This window comes from Desmodus rotundus, chromosome 9, assembly GCF_022682495.2.
Source record: "Desmodus rotundus isolate HL8 chromosome 9, HLdesRot8A.1, whole genome shotgun sequence".
Lineage (NCBI taxonomy): Eukaryota > Metazoa > Chordata > Mammalia > Chiroptera > Phyllostomidae > Desmodus > Desmodus rotundus.
The window spans coordinates 22,161,929-22,178,338 of NC_071395.1; the positions used below are offsets into that span (position 1 = coordinate 22,161,929).

General features: G+C 40.8%; 1 protein-coding gene and 1 non-coding gene across 5 annotated transcripts; both read left to right on the plus strand.

Annotated features, from left to right (window-relative positions):
• The first annotated feature begins 98 nt into the window (after nucleotides 1-98).
• Nucleotides 99-16,130, plus strand: TMEM192 (transmembrane protein 192). Of its 4 annotated transcripts, none has more exons than XM_045202623.3 (7): nucleotides 107-248; nucleotides 2,020-2,103; nucleotides 4,274-4,420; nucleotides 5,906-6,170; nucleotides 9,132-9,266; nucleotides 13,384-13,486; nucleotides 13,805-16,130. In XM_045202623.3, exons 2-7 carry the CDS (start codon nucleotides 2,038-2,040, stop codon nucleotides 13,941-13,943), a joined length of 855 nt encoding a protein of 284 aa, XP_045058558.1. In that variant the 5' UTR covers nucleotides 107-248; nucleotides 2,020-2,037; the 3' UTR covers nucleotides 13,944-16,130. The 4 variants fall into 4 exon arrangements, with proteins under 4 accessions (XP_045058560.1, XP_024424910.1, XP_045058558.1 ...); XM_045202624.3 differs by having other exon boundaries at nucleotides 107-233; XM_045202625.2 differs by lacking the exon at nucleotides 2,020-2,103 and having other exon boundaries at nucleotides 99-233.
• Nucleotides 10,229-10,303, plus strand: LOC128779335 (small nucleolar RNA SNORD19). The gene has a single exon (XR_008425241.1). It is a non-coding gene; the product is annotated as a small nucleolar RNA SNORD19 (small nucleolar RNA).
• Nucleotides 16,131-16,410: the final 280 nt, after the last annotated feature.

Sequence of the window (16,410 nt, forward strand, 5' to 3'; positions counted from 1 at the left end):
TCCGGGCCTTCGGGGAGGGGTACGCCCCTCCCTCTGCCTTCGCCAATAGGAAGTAAGGAGGCGGGGCCCTGGGGGGGCAGGAGGCGGGGCGGACACAGGAGGGGGTGTGTCTGGAGTTGGGGCAGGCAGATTCTTGAAGGTGGCAAATTTCCTGGGCCCTCGGCGCCTGGGAACAGGTGGAGAGGCCTGTTGGCCCAGGCTTCGGCCTCAAGCGTCGGGAAATGGCGGCGAGGGTGAGGCTGGAGGATGTGAGTTTACGAACGTGGCGGGCAGCTAGCCCCGGAATCTCCGTCTTCCTGTGCTGGGCGCGCTGGGCGGAGACTGCGCGGGGAAGGCACCCTCGCTCGGTGCAGCCCCGGCAGGAGGCGGTGCTTCCTGCGCAAGGTTGCTGGTTGCACGGTGTTAGGAGGCACGGGGACCGGGTGGGGTTCGCGATGCGTCGGCTCCCGGGTCTCCGCGGGGATGGGCTGCAGGGCGGTGGCTACGCTGGTAACGGGGTCCCGGAGTGCGCCCAGCCCAGGTGGGGTGCTCATCTTTGATCCCGGAACTGAGAGCTTCACGTGATGCGCGCCTGGCCTGACAGCACCGGCTCTGGGCGTGTGTCTCGGAGTCACGCCGCTGGGTTCCGCTCTATCGCCCTTAGGACGCTGGGGGCGAATCTCCCCTCCTTGCAGGTCCCCTGCCTTGGCCCTAGAGGACTCTGAACCTGGAGCGGCTGCAACAGGCAGACCAGCCGCCGGCGTCCCATGGGTAGACCTGTCGCTATTATCACTCCGAAACCAGCATTGGAGAAAAACAATGCCGTGGTGTTTCGAGTCTAGGCATAATAGGAATGAAAGGATTTTTAAGTCCTTAGATGGACCCAAACCAGATTAGTAAAAAACCAGTGCCCTGTTTTACAGTGTACATAATACGGAGCGATAGCATAATTGCAAAATCTTGGCTTCAGTATATTAAAACATTTTTAGGGAAATGTACTGTGCGCAGGATTAACCGGGTTGCCCTACTGGCACAAAATAAAAATATTGCCTTTCCTAAATGCAAAGTCAACAGTTACATTAAACCACTAATTTGGATTAATAAATTAATAGAAAAATTATTGTGACCCTATTCACTGAATTAGGTGCATCAGGCAAGACACGTGAAACACAGTTCCAGCCCTAGGGAAGAGTTTAGGTTCTTTGGTAAATAGTGACCTTAGTTAAATTATCTTGACTAAATAAAGACTAAACAATTTCTAATAAAACTACAAAATTCCCTCCCCCCCCGCCCCAGTAGAGAAAATGGAACACTAACTAACACCTGGAAGTAGATTTGAGACTCCTATGTATTTTTTGAAAAATTGATTGTTTCTAAATTTTTAAGGGTGGGATTCATAAACTGACAATGTATGGAAAAACTGGTTTCTTGGTTGATGCTAACCTACCTCAGGGTTCTTGGATCTGTAGCTTTTAGCTGTAGAATGAATACAATTCTGGAAATCTGTTTCACCAACAATTACATCGCTAAATCACTTTCAACCCAAGCAAGTTGCCTGCTTTGGTATTTTTGTGGATATGAATTCAATCATTCTGTAAAAAGCTAAAAATTATCTGCTCCAGGCCCAGACACTTCAGTGACTTAGAAGAGGCAAATGCTTTTTACCAAAGGTTAATTGTTTGCAAGCTGTGAAACCAACTCTGGCTAATTTAAGGAAGGTAGGGATTTATTTGAAACAGGCTAGATGAACACCAAAGCCTCTGAAAACCCAACAAGAGCAGCTCAAGTCCTTTCAGGGCCTGCTCTGGAGTGAATCTGCCTCAATCATGGCCTCGCTTTGCTTTTGCTGCTCACAGAGAGTTGGATTGCTCAGGTCTCTGTGGCTTGATGACCAGCCCTAGGACAGAGGAGGGTGAAGAATATTGAAAGATGTTCCCATTGAGACTTAATGCAGAGGTAGATGGTGGGTCCCCAAAGGAAATAGAGTTATTGTTGCAGAAGAAAAGGGAAGAGATATGAAGCTACAGGTATCTTTTACAGGTTGTAATGTAGTTACTCATGTGGAAAATGAAGAAATTATTTGGATTCAGGAAGCATCTCCCCTTCACCTTTCACTTGCAGGGGGTGAGTTAGAGAGTGATGGGGTGCTGTTTGTATGGTTTTGCTCTATTTCCCGCAGGACCCATTGGACAGTACATTGGATATAGCCATCAAATACATTGTATTTACTGAACATCTAATGAGCAACAGAGAGAAGAAAACATACTGTAGGCCTCGACCCCTTCAGTAGAGTCAGGGAAGACGATACAAAGCAGCATATGAAATATTCCAAATTAATATTAAGGGCAGTATATTTTATGAGTTTTAAAGTAGAAAGATAGCAAGTGGCTGGACAAGTTTTATAGAGAACATAAGTTTTGAGCCCCGGCAGTTTGTCTTAGGAGCCTACCCTTAACCACAGCAGTTACCGCCTCTGGTCAGAGTTGAGTGCCCCTACAGCTCTTGACAATCTCTCCCAATGATGACGATACCATAAGTGAGTTAGGGAACTGCCAGGACAGGTCTGGAACATTCATTCATTCCTCACATGTTCAGAGTGTCGACCATGAGCCACTGCTGGGCGCTAGCATTACGAAGACATAGGAAGTGGGGAGACAGTGGGTCTCATGAAGTCTACTGGGGAAGACAGATAAGGAAGAAGACCATCACAAGGATAGTGTGACAGAGGAGGTGAGCACCAGAAGCTTGGGAAGACATGGTGGGGTGGCACGATCCAGATGCTTGGCTTCCCAGGAAGGCTACCTGTGGGAATGGCCCCACCTGAGCCTGGAAGTCTGCGTGGACATTAGCTAAGGGAAGAGCTGTGGAAACTGGGACATCTGCTGACGGAGGGAGAGCTAGGGGAAAAGGAGTCTTCAAGGGAATGGAAATAATAAGAATCACACCATGAGTTATGGCACACTAAACAGGAAGCCGTCCAGGCAATGAATTTAAAAAATTGCAGCCCTGGCCACATCACATGGCTCAGTTGGTTGGGTGTTGTCCTGGAAAGTGAAAGGTGGCTAGTTCAGTCCCCATCAGGGCACATGTCTGAGTTGTGGGTTTGGTACCCAGTCAGGGCATGTGCGGGAGGCAACTAATTGATGTTTCCATCTCACATCGATGTTTCTCACCCTCTCTTTCTCCCTCCCTTCCCCTCTCTCTAAAAAAAAAAAAAAATCTTTTTAAAAAATTGTGGAGCAGCACTGAAGGCCTAAGGTTGGAAGTCAAGGTGCCCACCCCAGATCTGGGTTATGCCCCAGATCACTGAATTATTTATATAACCCTAGTAGCCGCTAGCTATCTGACACCACCTTTACCCCTTCCGAAGTAAAAAGCCCTCATCCTCTGTCTCCTGATCCTATTCTTACTTCCCTTTTGCTCAGTAAAGCTTCACTTTCCTCTCATTCTAGTGCACCTAGTCAACCTGTTGCATTATTTGTGCTAGTCATTTGCTAATTTATTATTACTTCCCTATATCTCATGCACTGTATTCTCTTGTACGCTGTGTAGTCGTGCATGCCTTTATCCCCAACCTCCCTGATGAAAATGTAATCTCCTTTTGGACTGCGTCTTATGTTCTTTTATCTTGGGCAAAGTGCCTAATATAGAACAGTTTTCAGTAAGAATCTGAGATGAAGAGATTGTTGTATGCACCAGAGACGAGAAAGTACTGTTCCTGTCAAGGCAATACTTTTAAAGGTGACAACTAGACTTTTAAGTAGCAGCTGAACTTTTGCCGACTAACTTCAGTGACATCGCAAGTCGTTGTTTTCATTGAGAATCTGACAGCTGCAAACTAAAGTCTCCTTGGAGGTCTATCAGGGTGGTCGGTGCTCTACAACATTTCTATCGTAACTGAAAGTCTGTTCTAAGACCTCTTCAATAAAGCCTTTACCAACTTTCCCAAATTTTATGGAATACAGACACATAGCTGAAAAATTGCAACCATATGTAGTTATTTCATCAATAATATAAATGTTAAATCAACATATAAGTGTTGAGGGCTTGAAAATTGTTTGCTTGCTTGAAGATTAATGAATTAAGATGTCCTCTGCCTGTTTTAATAATTGTTGTTTTTACCAATATGTATACTAGTTATCTAGAGGCTTATGGTGCATTTTCAAAATTGGCTTTAGGTAGGGAGGGTTTTTTTTGTTTGTTTTTCTAAAGTTTGATAGTTTACTAAATTTGTCTTAGGAACATGACCCAGAAGGTGGTAATCAATGCTTGCTTTCTTTTTTCTGCACCCCAGGGTTCCTTGGATCCAACCCAAAGTATTGAAGATGACCCCCTTCTGGACACCCAGCCTCACCCCCATTACTTACTACACGCTCACTTTAGACCCAGATTCCATCCTCTCCCTACAGTCGTCATAGCAAATCTCCTCTTGTTAGTGCATGTAAGTTGGCTGGGAGAAAGTGATCCATCCAGAGGTGATGTTCTTAAAAAATATATAAGCTGCCCTGGCTGGTGTGGCTCAGTGGACTGAGTGCCGGCCTGTGACAGAAAGGGTCACCAGGTCGATTCCCAGTCAGGGCACAGGCCTGGGTTGCAGGCCAGGTCCCCACTTGGGGGTGTCTGAGAGGCAACCTATGGATGTATCTCATATATCAATGTTTCTCTCCCTCCCTTATCCCTTCCTCCCCCTTTCTAAAAATAAATAAAGGAAATCTTTTTAAAAAACTTTATGTGTGTGTATATATATATATATATAATATATATATATATATATATATATATAAGCTCTTTGGATGGCAATTTGGTTATATTTATCAACATTTAAAATGTGCATACTTTTTCACTCATATCTCTACTTCAAAGAATTTTATTGTAGACATATTTGCAGTGTTATCCAATTTCTTTCCAAGAATGGATAATACTTTAGTCATTGCTCTACAGCAGTGTTTCTGAAACTTCAATATGGATCAGACTTCCTGGCATGCTTCTTGAACTACAAATTGCCCTGCCACACCCCAGAGATTTTGACTCAGTCCCTTTGGGTGGGGGCCCAAAAATTTGCATCTCTAACAGGTTCCTTGGCACTGCTGGTGCTGCTGGTTGGGAAACCACACTTTAAGTTACTAATCGCCTACTTATTTCTTAATCTTAACATATCATAGACATCCATCCAAACTAATACACAGAGATTGAGTTAATTCTTTTATGGCTGAATAATCTATTATATGGATGAATGTACCTTAATTAACTCAAGCATTCTTCTAGTGTAGATGGACATATGTGGGCAATTTTCAAGTTTTGCAAGTATGGACAATACTGTAGTAAATATTCATATCCGAGTGTACTAGGTACTAGTGCTTTTCATTCTGAGGGACAGAGTCCTAAGGGAGGCAGCTGGGTCAAGATATTTCCAAATTATTTTTCTTAGACCAGTCAGCATTGTATGAGAATGTCTGTTTGCCTATATTTTGGCACCAATCTTTTAAATTTTTGTCAATGTAATTGGATAGTTTTTATTGTTCTCTTAACACTGAAACTAGAAATAAACTTTTTTATTTTTTACCCTCTTTTAAATCATGATTTTTATTAGCTACCTTTAAGGTACTAAGCTAACTATTTTTAGTATTTTCAGTAATAGAGAAGTAGTCAAGAAACTGTGTTTGCATTAAGGACCTATATCTGTTAAGATCAGACTTGGGGCTGATTTCTATTTTATTTGTGATTTTATTTGTTTTCCAAGTTTTCCAAAATTTGCAAGTTCTGCAAATTTTTCTTCAAATTTTGTTTTAAAAGTTTGTAAAAAATATTTTTAAACTCATTTATAAAAATTGGATAGAAAAGTCAGGTTTAAGAGGATATGCTGGGATGGTGACGTTTCTTAAATACAAATATTGAATATTAAACCTACTGCTTTCCTTTCCACCAGGTGGTGTTTGTTGTTTTAGCCTTTTTAACAGGTGTGCTTTGTTCTTACCCTAATCCAAATGAGGACAAGTGCCCAGGAAACTACACCAACCCTCTGAAGGTTCAGACGGTTATCATCCTTGGGAAAGTCATTTTGTGGATTCTGCATTTCCTTCTCGAACGCTACATTCAGTATCACCACAGCAAAGTAAGAAGCCGAGGCTATAACACGATCTACCGATCAACACGGCATCTTAAAAGACTTGCATTAACCATACACTCCACTGGTAAGCCCAGTTGTCTCTCTCAGCTTGTCTGGCGTGCTTGAGTAACAAAAGTGACAGCAGAAAGAAAATGGGAAGATTGAGTTTATAATCAAATACAGCAGGTCCTTGAATAACGTTGTTTCATTCATTGCTGTTTTGTTGAAATGTGGATGAGGTGACATAGGAACTTGACTCTCGTTTGGATCAATGACCTATGTTCAGATGGGTTTCTTTATATGCTATTTCACTTAAAGTCACAGAAACCTATTTATGATGTTAAGTGAGGACTTACTGTAGGTTTTTCACATTTTTGTGAGAATGATATATGTTGTGGCCACTAAATTCGGATCACCTCAATGTCTTGAAGCTTAATTTTTCTTTGGAATCTGTGTTTATTATTATACGGGAGGACATATCCTTTTCCCCTCTGTCCTTTCGGGTTCTGAGCTGAGAGCCCACTGTAATAAAAGACAGATTAATGGGAGAAAACCAAACAAGTTTAATAATATGTATGCCTCCCATAGACATGAGAGAGACCCAGGATATCTGAGCAATTCCCTAAAATGACCCAAGCCACCACTTTAAATACCATCTCCAGCTAAAGACGAAAGATGTTGGGGGTGGGGAGGCAGTTATGGGAGGTTACCGAGAAAAGTGCAGTAAACAAGGGTAAGGTTGTTAGGAGATGTTAGTAGGTGCCCTCTCCATTGATAAGAATTTCTTAAGATTTAGCATCATCCTTTTTAAAAAAAATTAATGAACTAATTAATTAAATTAAAATTAATTAATTAACTTATTTATGAGTCATCCATCTCTTCCCGGTACAGAGAGGGAGACAGTCTTACACATGGATACAACTTCTACTCAGTGTTCAGCGATTTTCCTGTGTTTGCTGTTTCTTAAAAATAATCAGGTTAAAATTATCCGTATGCTAATGTTTTATTTTCAGTTGGCATTTTCTGTTCCCATTCATTATGAACCTGGTGTCCATGAATTCCTGTGTGAAATGTAGAAATGCCCCCCTTTCCTTATTCATCTCAAGCAGATATAAATGCTGCTGCTATTTGATACTTGTAAGATAAGTGGGAATTCTTTTATTTTAAGCGAAGCTCAGTACTTGTCTTTTAGTAAGAGAGATTGTTAAATAATACCATGTACTATCCAAAACAAAAAGAGAGAAACAAATTATGAAGGCAAGGTCAGAAAGTCCACACAGGATTTAGAGTGCATGAATGCCTGCTTCTCTTTACTGTTGTACACATTTTAAAGCCTTAATGGAATTAAACTGAACATCTTTAGGTAGTTTAGCCTAAGTTTCTATCATTTTAAAAGACCATCTTTGAATGTGAGTCCAGAAGAAATCTTTAAACATTTTGAAACCAGATTAGAAATGAATACTTTTCGCCAGAAAAAAAACAGCTCTACAGAATTTAATTTTTATTTTTCTTCTGTGTTCTGTTAGTACCATTCCTTAAGGGCAAACTGCGAGTTCATCCACTCTGACCTTGTTAGTGGAAGATATGGAGGGCCATACTACAGCAGACAAAGCAGCATTTTAGGGAGATGGCTGAATTTTGCTCATCCAGAAGGGGGCGGCATTTACTTCTCGCTTCCTGAGGAACGGTGTGGTTTTCTTGTTCAACTTGTGATGTGTAGTACTGTCTCTTGGCCACAAGATGTCACTCTCACCTTTCTTCTGGGGGCGGGTAAGGTAGTGGAGGAGATGGAAATAGGCAGAAACCTATTTTTTAACTACTGAAAAACCTTATATGCTCTATGACCAAAATAATGTTCCATCTTAAGTGATTTTCTGGGAATAGCATTCTTTTAGGACTCGTAGTTTTGAGGCTACCAAAAGAGTGGTATCTGACTTTACCTTTCCTCTGACTTTCAAATTCTTGTTAAACATGTGACCCTTAATCATAATCTGTTTCTAAACAATTGGACCCTTAGTTTAATCACAGATGGCATCACTTTTATGTCGCTCATACAGGGACCCAGAAAATCAAGGAGATTGGGGCAGGAATTTGCCTTGTTTCTATTTTTCTTAAGTATATTGTTTTCTTATTTGAAGAAAAAGAAAGTAAATCATAGAACCTCCAGCTAATCAGAAGAGTATAACCATATTTTAATCACATGTGATAGTATTGCTGGATATTGATTAGCCTCATTCTGATACTTTTTCTTAGTCTCTAGAGAGAGGAAAATACATTTATTTTGTGGAGATGGGACTTTCCTTTTCTTCCAAATAAATTGAAAACATTTATCTAATTTATCTGTCCTCCTTCTTCAGATCCAAATACATTTTTAAACTCTATCAAACACTTATTGCCCAGCGAGTAAGAAGAGGCTGGGTCTTGCTGTAGTGGGGCCTGAGCCTGTAAGTCAGCCACAGGGCCTTGCCTGGAGGAGGGGCTGTATGGCGTATGTCTGGAATTGAGACAGGTCCCATAAAACCAGAATTATTATAATAATGGTACCCACCATTTATTGAGTATCTACCGTTTATCGAACACCTACTTAGGCATTGTCAGTTCCTCTCCTCCTACAGCAGGGTTTGTGTAACAAGTATTACTTCCCCAGGTTTAAAGAGGAGGAGTGTGAGGTCAGAGTGAGTTAACAGCTTTAGTTCATAAAAGGTGGCAGATTCAGAAGAACTGGGATAACGCAAATTTCTAAAAACTGCTTCATTTTTTACATGCACAAAGGACCTAAAGGAATGTCATTGTTAATAATTCTATAAAGCAAAAAATCATTCCTTAGTTTTTAAGGAAGTCCAGAGTCATATATTTGTATTATGAGACATTATTAACTCTTTGATGTTTTGTTTTGGTTTTCATTACCCTCAAAAGATGAGCAGTTTGGGGGTTTTTATCCTCTAACTTCCTTCACTGCTACCTAGAAAAGGCTCTGGGTGCGTGCACGGCCTCGGGTGTGGCACTGGGCTCTGGCTAACGCCATGGTGATATTCCTTCTTCTCAGGCAACACATCACTCCTCCTCATCCTGTGCATACAGCATTCCTTCCCGGAGTCCAGCAGGCTGTATCTTGACCTCATCCTGGCCATCCTGGCCCTGGAACTGCTCTGTTCCCTGACGTGTCTGCTCATCTACACAGGTGAGAAATACGACTAGGCTGTTCTTACAAAGCCCAACCCATCATCTTTGCCACAAGGAAGTTGTTGTTCTCAAAGATATTCTACGTGGCTGAGAACCTTTTGAGCACCTGTATCTGTCACTGCTGACCACATCCGAACTTCTCTCATTTCAGACCAACAGGAAGATACCAGTGAGTCACGTTTCTAAATTTGTGCCATCCACAAGTTTTTGTCAACTAAAGTGAAGCCTTTCCGATACAAATTAAAAAATTCCAAAAAGCCCACAAATGTTTGATTCCTCAGAGGCAACTGAAATGTAGATCTGGCATTTCCAATGAAAAGTAACAAACTATAAAATAGGTAAATAACGCATGCAAAACTGCATTAAGCCCAAAATTGCTTTGGGAGAGATCATTTAAGAACCCACTTCTTTCCAAATTTAGAGCTATCGAGGGCTGGTCTGTCTGTCCGCCTGTCTGTCTCCTCTCTTTTAAATCTCTCAGTGGTTCAAAAATATATATATAAATAAGAAAACTCTCAGTAGTAAAGTTAAAGTAAGCCAGCTATGTTAGTATGAAAAACAGATGAAAGGATACTTTAACAGAAAAAAATTCAAGCCCTGGGGAAATCCACATTTCATTCTTGCTGCAGCCGTAGCTCACTGTGTGCCATTGAGCGACGGTCATTTTCTGACTACAGAGTGCCTTATCTGTCCATTTTCAAAGAAGTCACTTCTCTAGTTGTGAAGGAATAAGTCACATGAACTTCATCTTGTGTTTAGTTTTACTGATTTTTTTTTTTTTTTTTGTGCATCTCCTTGAGGGCCCAGAGAAAAGTATTTAGAATAGGAATGGACTACCTAGTTTATAAATGTGAATGGTGTCACATCTTAGTGGACTTTTATACATTTTCCTGCAGTTATCAGTTAACAATTGGCCAAATTAAGTAGATTACATTTGAACCTTACTAAAAAAAGAAGTGCAAGGTATGAGGAAAATATCTGAACAGTCTGATTGTCACTAAAAATAGAAATGCACACCACCCACTTAATCTAATAGAAAAGCGTGAGACTAGTTTTAAAGTAAGGTTCGTTTTTCAGTATTCGGGAAATAGCTCAATATTTCAGGAAAGTGACCCATGTGAAAGAATGAACCTGGGCTTATCTTGATTGATCAGTTCCGTTCTATGACAGCATGTCTGTCGAGTGCTGTTAATGGGGTTATAAGGTAGATCTGAGCATAGAATTCAATTAGCGTGTTACTTTACAACATCTCTATGACTTTACTTGTTTACTATAAGGGGTGCAATCCTTCAGTCAAGTATATTCTGTAATTTACTGTACCGTTTTTAAAGGATTTGCTGTGTTTAAAATTAATCATGCTATTAATAAGCCAGGTAATGTTAAAAACACAGGCAATCACCTGACTGCATTTGAGAAGAGGCAGAGGAAGCAGATACCCCAAGGATTCTGAGAGGAACTAATCTGGGGCACAAGTATACCAGTTACATGACACCTAAACTTGAACAAATAGAGAGGATTTTCCTTAACTATGTACCATTTATTGTAAAGATTTTATTTATTTATTTACTTATTTTTCAGAGAGAGGGGAAGGGAGGGAGAAAAAAGGGAGAGAAACATCACGTAGGCACGCCCCTATTTGGGGACCTGGCCCGCAACCCAGGCACCCCGACCAGCAATCCAACCGGCAACCCCGATCCACAGAGCCCCACCAGCCACCAGCCAGGGCTACCCTGCATTTTAACCCGTTGTCTTCCTAATTGGAAAGAATTGCTTTGGTCTATAATCAAAGACTTAGAAGCATAACTTATCTTTATTTAAATAAAATTTTAAATGTTTTATTTGAACACACCATGAAAAATTGTCCTTTTAAAACTTAACTTGCTTCCTAATTGAAGAAAACTTGATCATTGGTAATTCAGGCCTGTAAAATAGAGTATAATTATTACAATCATAAATTTACTTGGGATAGGGTTTCTGCAAATACTGAATTTCTTTAGAAGGCTCGAGTGTGACTGTTTTCTCTCCACATCCTCAATGATAGGTGCACTTTTTAAACTGTAATGTTCCTTTAAATGTACTGTAGGCTCTCACAGGAGAGATGTAGGGAGTCGCTTCTGGAGATAGATGTTGCTTTTGTTCAGTGTCACAGAAAAGTTAAGGTTGGTTCCTGATAAATGCATTTTTCTTGCTTCTCTACTTTAAAAAGATAACTAGTGTTGATAAATGTTAAAGAGTAACTCTTCAGGGCATGATTCTCTGGTACACTAATCCTAACCTAACCTTGACTACTTTATTTGCATTGCAAATAGTTAATCTCTAGAAACCAAGATGGACTCTTCCTATTGACCACTGATTTGCTTGACTGCCTATATAAGGAAAGCTAGGAAAATAAAACTTGAAACAGTTCTGAGATACTAAATTTGATGAGCTCTCCATGCATTTAAAAAGAAGCAGATTCAATAAAGGCCACTCAGTTATCAGCCTTCCCACAGCCGGTAAATTTGTCCTCTACTTCATATTCTTTACTCTTGCCAAGGTGATTGTATTTACAGGTAAATCTAATCATTAACAACTTCCCTGTTCAGAGTTTTCTAAGGGCCTAAGGAAGAAAATCGGAAGTCTTAGTGTGGCATGAAAGGCTTTGCATGAACTGGCGCCTACCCATCCCTGCTCTTCAGGGATGATGGTGAGATCCATTTGCTCTCGGGATAAAATCCAAATACCTTTTCATAGCACACCAGCCTCTCACATCTTCCCTGCCCACCTTTCCAGCCTCACCCCTTGTCTGTGCCCCAACCCTACTCACCGGAAACAAAAGAGGTCATAGTTGAATGATGTAATACAATAACATAAGTCATTTTGCTTCAAGGAATTCAGATGGCCAAGTAACAACTGCTTTGCTGACTGCCTTAGTAGGGCTTTTGTCTTACTCTGTATGAGCAGGACTCTGAATATCTGACGGACACACACACTATAGAGCGCTTGTTAACTTAATCCTCCAGCAAAATACCCCTGCAAAGTGATGCTTGCTAGATATTTGGACCCTGTGCTCGTGCTCATTATTTGTAAAGTAAATATTTTTAGTTCAAGCAGATATACTGTGAGTTTTTCCAGGCCAGCAGTGTCCAAGCCCCTACTCTACTGAAAGTATAATTTGGGCTACCTCCTTTAAGTCAGAAGAGGTAGGAAATTTAGGACCCTGAGACATTACGTTGTAAAGTAGCTTGTTTTATGGTCCTAAAGCTCTCTTATTCTGTGTTAAAGCTATTGTGTAAATGTAAGTTTTGAATATACGTACTTCATTAGAAAACACACTTTGTCTCACACACACCCTCACTCACTGCCTCGCTCCCTCCCCTTCTCAGGATCCTAAGTATTTGTCCTGGCTTTTCCCTCAACTAAAACTTCATTCTTTTAGTGAAGATTTAAAAATGTAAAACACCATCTTCTCCACTCCACTTGTCTGTGATTAACTTCGGGTTTCTGTCAATGCTGGACTTAAGCCCTACCTTCTTCCTCCTCCCTGATCCTCCCCTGACCCCCATCCCACCCATGCTGAGTAAGGGGCTGCTTTCCAGGGCTGTCTTAGCCCTGTGCAGCTCTGATTTATAGTCCTTTTCATACTGTCTTGGAACGTAGGCTTATTTGTATTTTTCCCTGGACTCGTACCTCTTTGTATAGGGTAGCATCCACAGCAAGCTTTGGAGTCCTGCTTCCTGGGTTAGAGCCCTGGGTACTTGTCTAGCTTCCTTGGGCTGCAGTTTACTTGATTATAGAAAATAAGGAGAAATAAGAGCACCCACCTCGGGTGGTTCTGAGAACTGAATTGAGTTCCATGTAAAACAGTTCACCTCTTCCTTCTGTGTTTTTAGTCCAACAAAAATTGTACCTATTATTATTATAAATAATCACTGTGTTCCCAGTGCTTAGTACAGGCTTGGCACATAGTAGACTTTCAAATGTTTGAGTACCTCAATAAAGGAGTATGCTTATTCTCTTTATGAAGCATTTTTATGCATATTCACATTTTTGAATATAGCCAATTAATGTAATTTAAGTAAATGGAAATGGAAAATTTTTTATAATTAGATAACCTGACAATGACTTTATTTCAGTGAAGATTCGCAAATTTAATAAAGCCAAACCACAGCCTGATGTACTTGAAGAAGAAAAAGTCTGTGCCTACCCCAGCAATATTACTTCAGAGACTGGATTCAGGTAAGCTTTGGGTGGGGAGTACTAGCTGAGAGGAAGGGAATTGTGTCCCCCCTCCCCCTGGAAATCTAGAAGCCATTCTGCTTAGGGATTATGACTGTGCATACGTGCTTTTAGAATTAGGTTTGATGGTACTTCCGTTTGACTGTGGTGAAACCCAGTTGAATCTCATTTTGGAATATTGCCTTGGCTTATATAACATGTAAGAAAAAGTAACAAAAGCAATAGGCTGTACTTTCACCAGTCTTCAACTGGTAGGGACCCATTTGCAAAAAGAATTGGTGAATATGTGTAACCTATTAATGTCTTGATTCTTCGCAGGACTATTTCAAGTCTAGAAGAAATCGTCGAAAAGCAAGGAGACATTATAGTGTACCTGAAGCGACACAATGCCCTGTTGAGTAAGCGGTTGTTGGCTTCCACTTCCTCTGACCTAGGCTCTCATCCAAGTAGAATATGAGAGTTCAAGGTCAAGACAGCAATTGCCGAGGGATCCAGACTAATTTAAGGCTGACTACCTGACAAGCTATCATAGCGAATTGCAGCTTTTGCCAAGTAACAGTTTACCGTTTTTGTCAGAAACCTGAATTTGGTTCTCCTGTGCGGCCATTTAACATGTAGGGTTGTGGATCATGTGGAAAGTGATTTGTAGTCTTGTTAACTAAAGGAGAATGTCTGTTTTGCACATTTTGAAATGATTTAACTGCCCGCTTTATCCCAGGACCAACAGTATAGTTCAAACATCTCCTGGGCCAACACTTCTTTCACATGACCTAAGAGTCCTGCAAGAATTTGGCTGTTTATAGAGGGAATCTGACATGCCAATGAATTTAAAACAGGGATGTAAGTTTTTCCCACTTTTAAACTGACAGGGAAGGCATTTCCTGTGTTAATGTTTCTTCCCATGGAGCCTTAGCATATATTTCATATGCTTGTGTGGTACTAGAGGGCAGCTTGGCCGTTGTAGCTTTCATATAGAATTTTTTCTTTGTAGAATCAAGTTCTCACTATGTTATTTACTCTGCAAACTCCTACAGTTTTCCATTCTCCAGAAATAAGATATGAAGATTACCTGGATCAGTGTCAGACTGACCAGTGTTAGACTAACCGTTGCTGTTCCTGCCATACAACCTTCTGGTGGCGACAGCTGAAATACTTAGGAAACCTTCAGCTTTCTCTTTATTTTTGCCCTTTCCTCAGGAAGTTGCTGTGTATTTCAGTACTGACTATCCCTTCACTGGAGCAGTAAGTTCAGTGATAGGAAAGGGATCTTCTGTGGCTTTAAGTTGGTCTAAAAAGTTAAAAGGACACATCTTAGTCTTGGGTTATATTTAAAAATTATGATGGGAATAAAATGTCCTATCAGCTTCTATACAGATACTAAACACATCTCATTCTCCAGATAAAGTGAAGCATTTTTATGAGTAAATGGCATTACTTGTTTTCCTAGTGTGCCTCTGTATCAGTTGCTATTGGCACCTTAACATGCTGCCTTAGAAACACTTTTGGTTGGGAGCTTAATATGAGGGAGGGGATCAAGTATGCTGCTAATTTATTTTATTTTTAACATCTTTGGTATTTAGCTGAATAATCAGTGTTCAAATTATTGGTGTGGAAATCCTTAACCAGACACAACTGTCTGGCAAGGGATGTAGCCATTCAGTCATACCACTGTTACTGATGGAGGGCAAACACCTGTTTCCTTCAGAGACAGCCATTGCGGGGCATTCTCAGAGGTTTTGACTACGGTAAAGGTGTATCACCTGCAGGCAATACCATCAAATCTCCAAAATGGCAAGAGTCACAGACTAAAGCCAAACTATTTTTAAAGTTCAAATTGTCTCCAAGTTTCCTGACTTTTCCCCCTCCCTTCTTTTCTCCTTTCCTTTTTTTTTTTTTTTTGTTTTGTTATGTCTCAAAACCATTACCTTCTCTGGAAATCTGTCTCTGACTTTGCTGTCAGCCATTTTCTTTTTCTTTTTTTAAATAAGATTATTTTAGAGAGGGGAAGGGAAGGAGAAAGAGAGGGAGAGAAGCATCAATGTGTGGTTGCCTCTCTTGCACCCCCTACTGGGGACCTGGCCCACAACCCAGGCTTGTGCCCTCACTGGGAATCTGAACCCATGACCCTTTGGTTCAAAGGCCAGCCGGCACCCAACCCACTGAGCCACACCAGCCAGGGCAGCTGTTTTCTTTTTCAAAAGGAAGACACTGATGGTAAATGATTAATTCTTATTTATTTTTAAATTCACTGTGAATCTAGTCAGTTTCTAAGGTTTATGGGATGAACCTTGGTTTACAGACAAAAAGGTATATTTCAAAAATTAGGGTACTCAGGTTCTAATGAGTAGGCTCTGTGAACACCAGCACTCTTTAAACCCACTAATGAACATTTCAAACAATAAAAGAAAGTGAAACTATGTATTAGAAGTAACAAAACAAAAGAATGACCAACGCAATTTAAATGTTGAGCATGCTTCTAGGTGGGATAAGTGGTGATGGAAGGAGACATGACTTGGGGTGAACACACAATACAATGTACAAATGGTGCGTTTTAGAACTATACACCTGAAACCTATAGAATTTTATTAACCAATGTCACCCCAATACATGCAATAAGAAATAAAATGATTTTTTAAAATGTTAAGCATGCTGTTCATCGGGCAAATACTGTGCTAGCACCAAGGATACAACAATTTACTGAGACAGACCTCGGTTTGTAGCTTACAGAGCACTAGCGTTTCTGGGCAAAGTAAAGTAATGGCAGTAAGCTGGAAGGTGCTATAGGAGCTCCAGGTCAGAGTGCCCCGGAGGGGACGGAGGCTTTAGGAGCTCCAGGCAAATTCGTGAGTAAGGAAGCAGGGCGGACAGCTACAGAAGACCACGAGCACCGTGAGTAGCTTGAACCAAGTGTGTAGCGGGACATG

Coding starts and splice junctions, on each gene's coding strand:
- TMEM192 (XM_045202623.3), top strand. CDS start 2,038: ATGTGGAAAATGAAGAAATTATTTGGATTCAGGAAGCATCTCCCCTTC. Junction 4,421..5,905: donor ATCTCCTCTTGTTAGTGCAT/GTAAGTTGGCTG, acceptor CCTTTCCACCAG/GTGGTGTTTGTTGTTTTAGC. Junction 6,171..9,131: donor ATTAACCATACACTCCACTG/GTAAGCCCAGTT, acceptor CCTTCTTCTCAG/GCAACACATCACTCCTCCTC.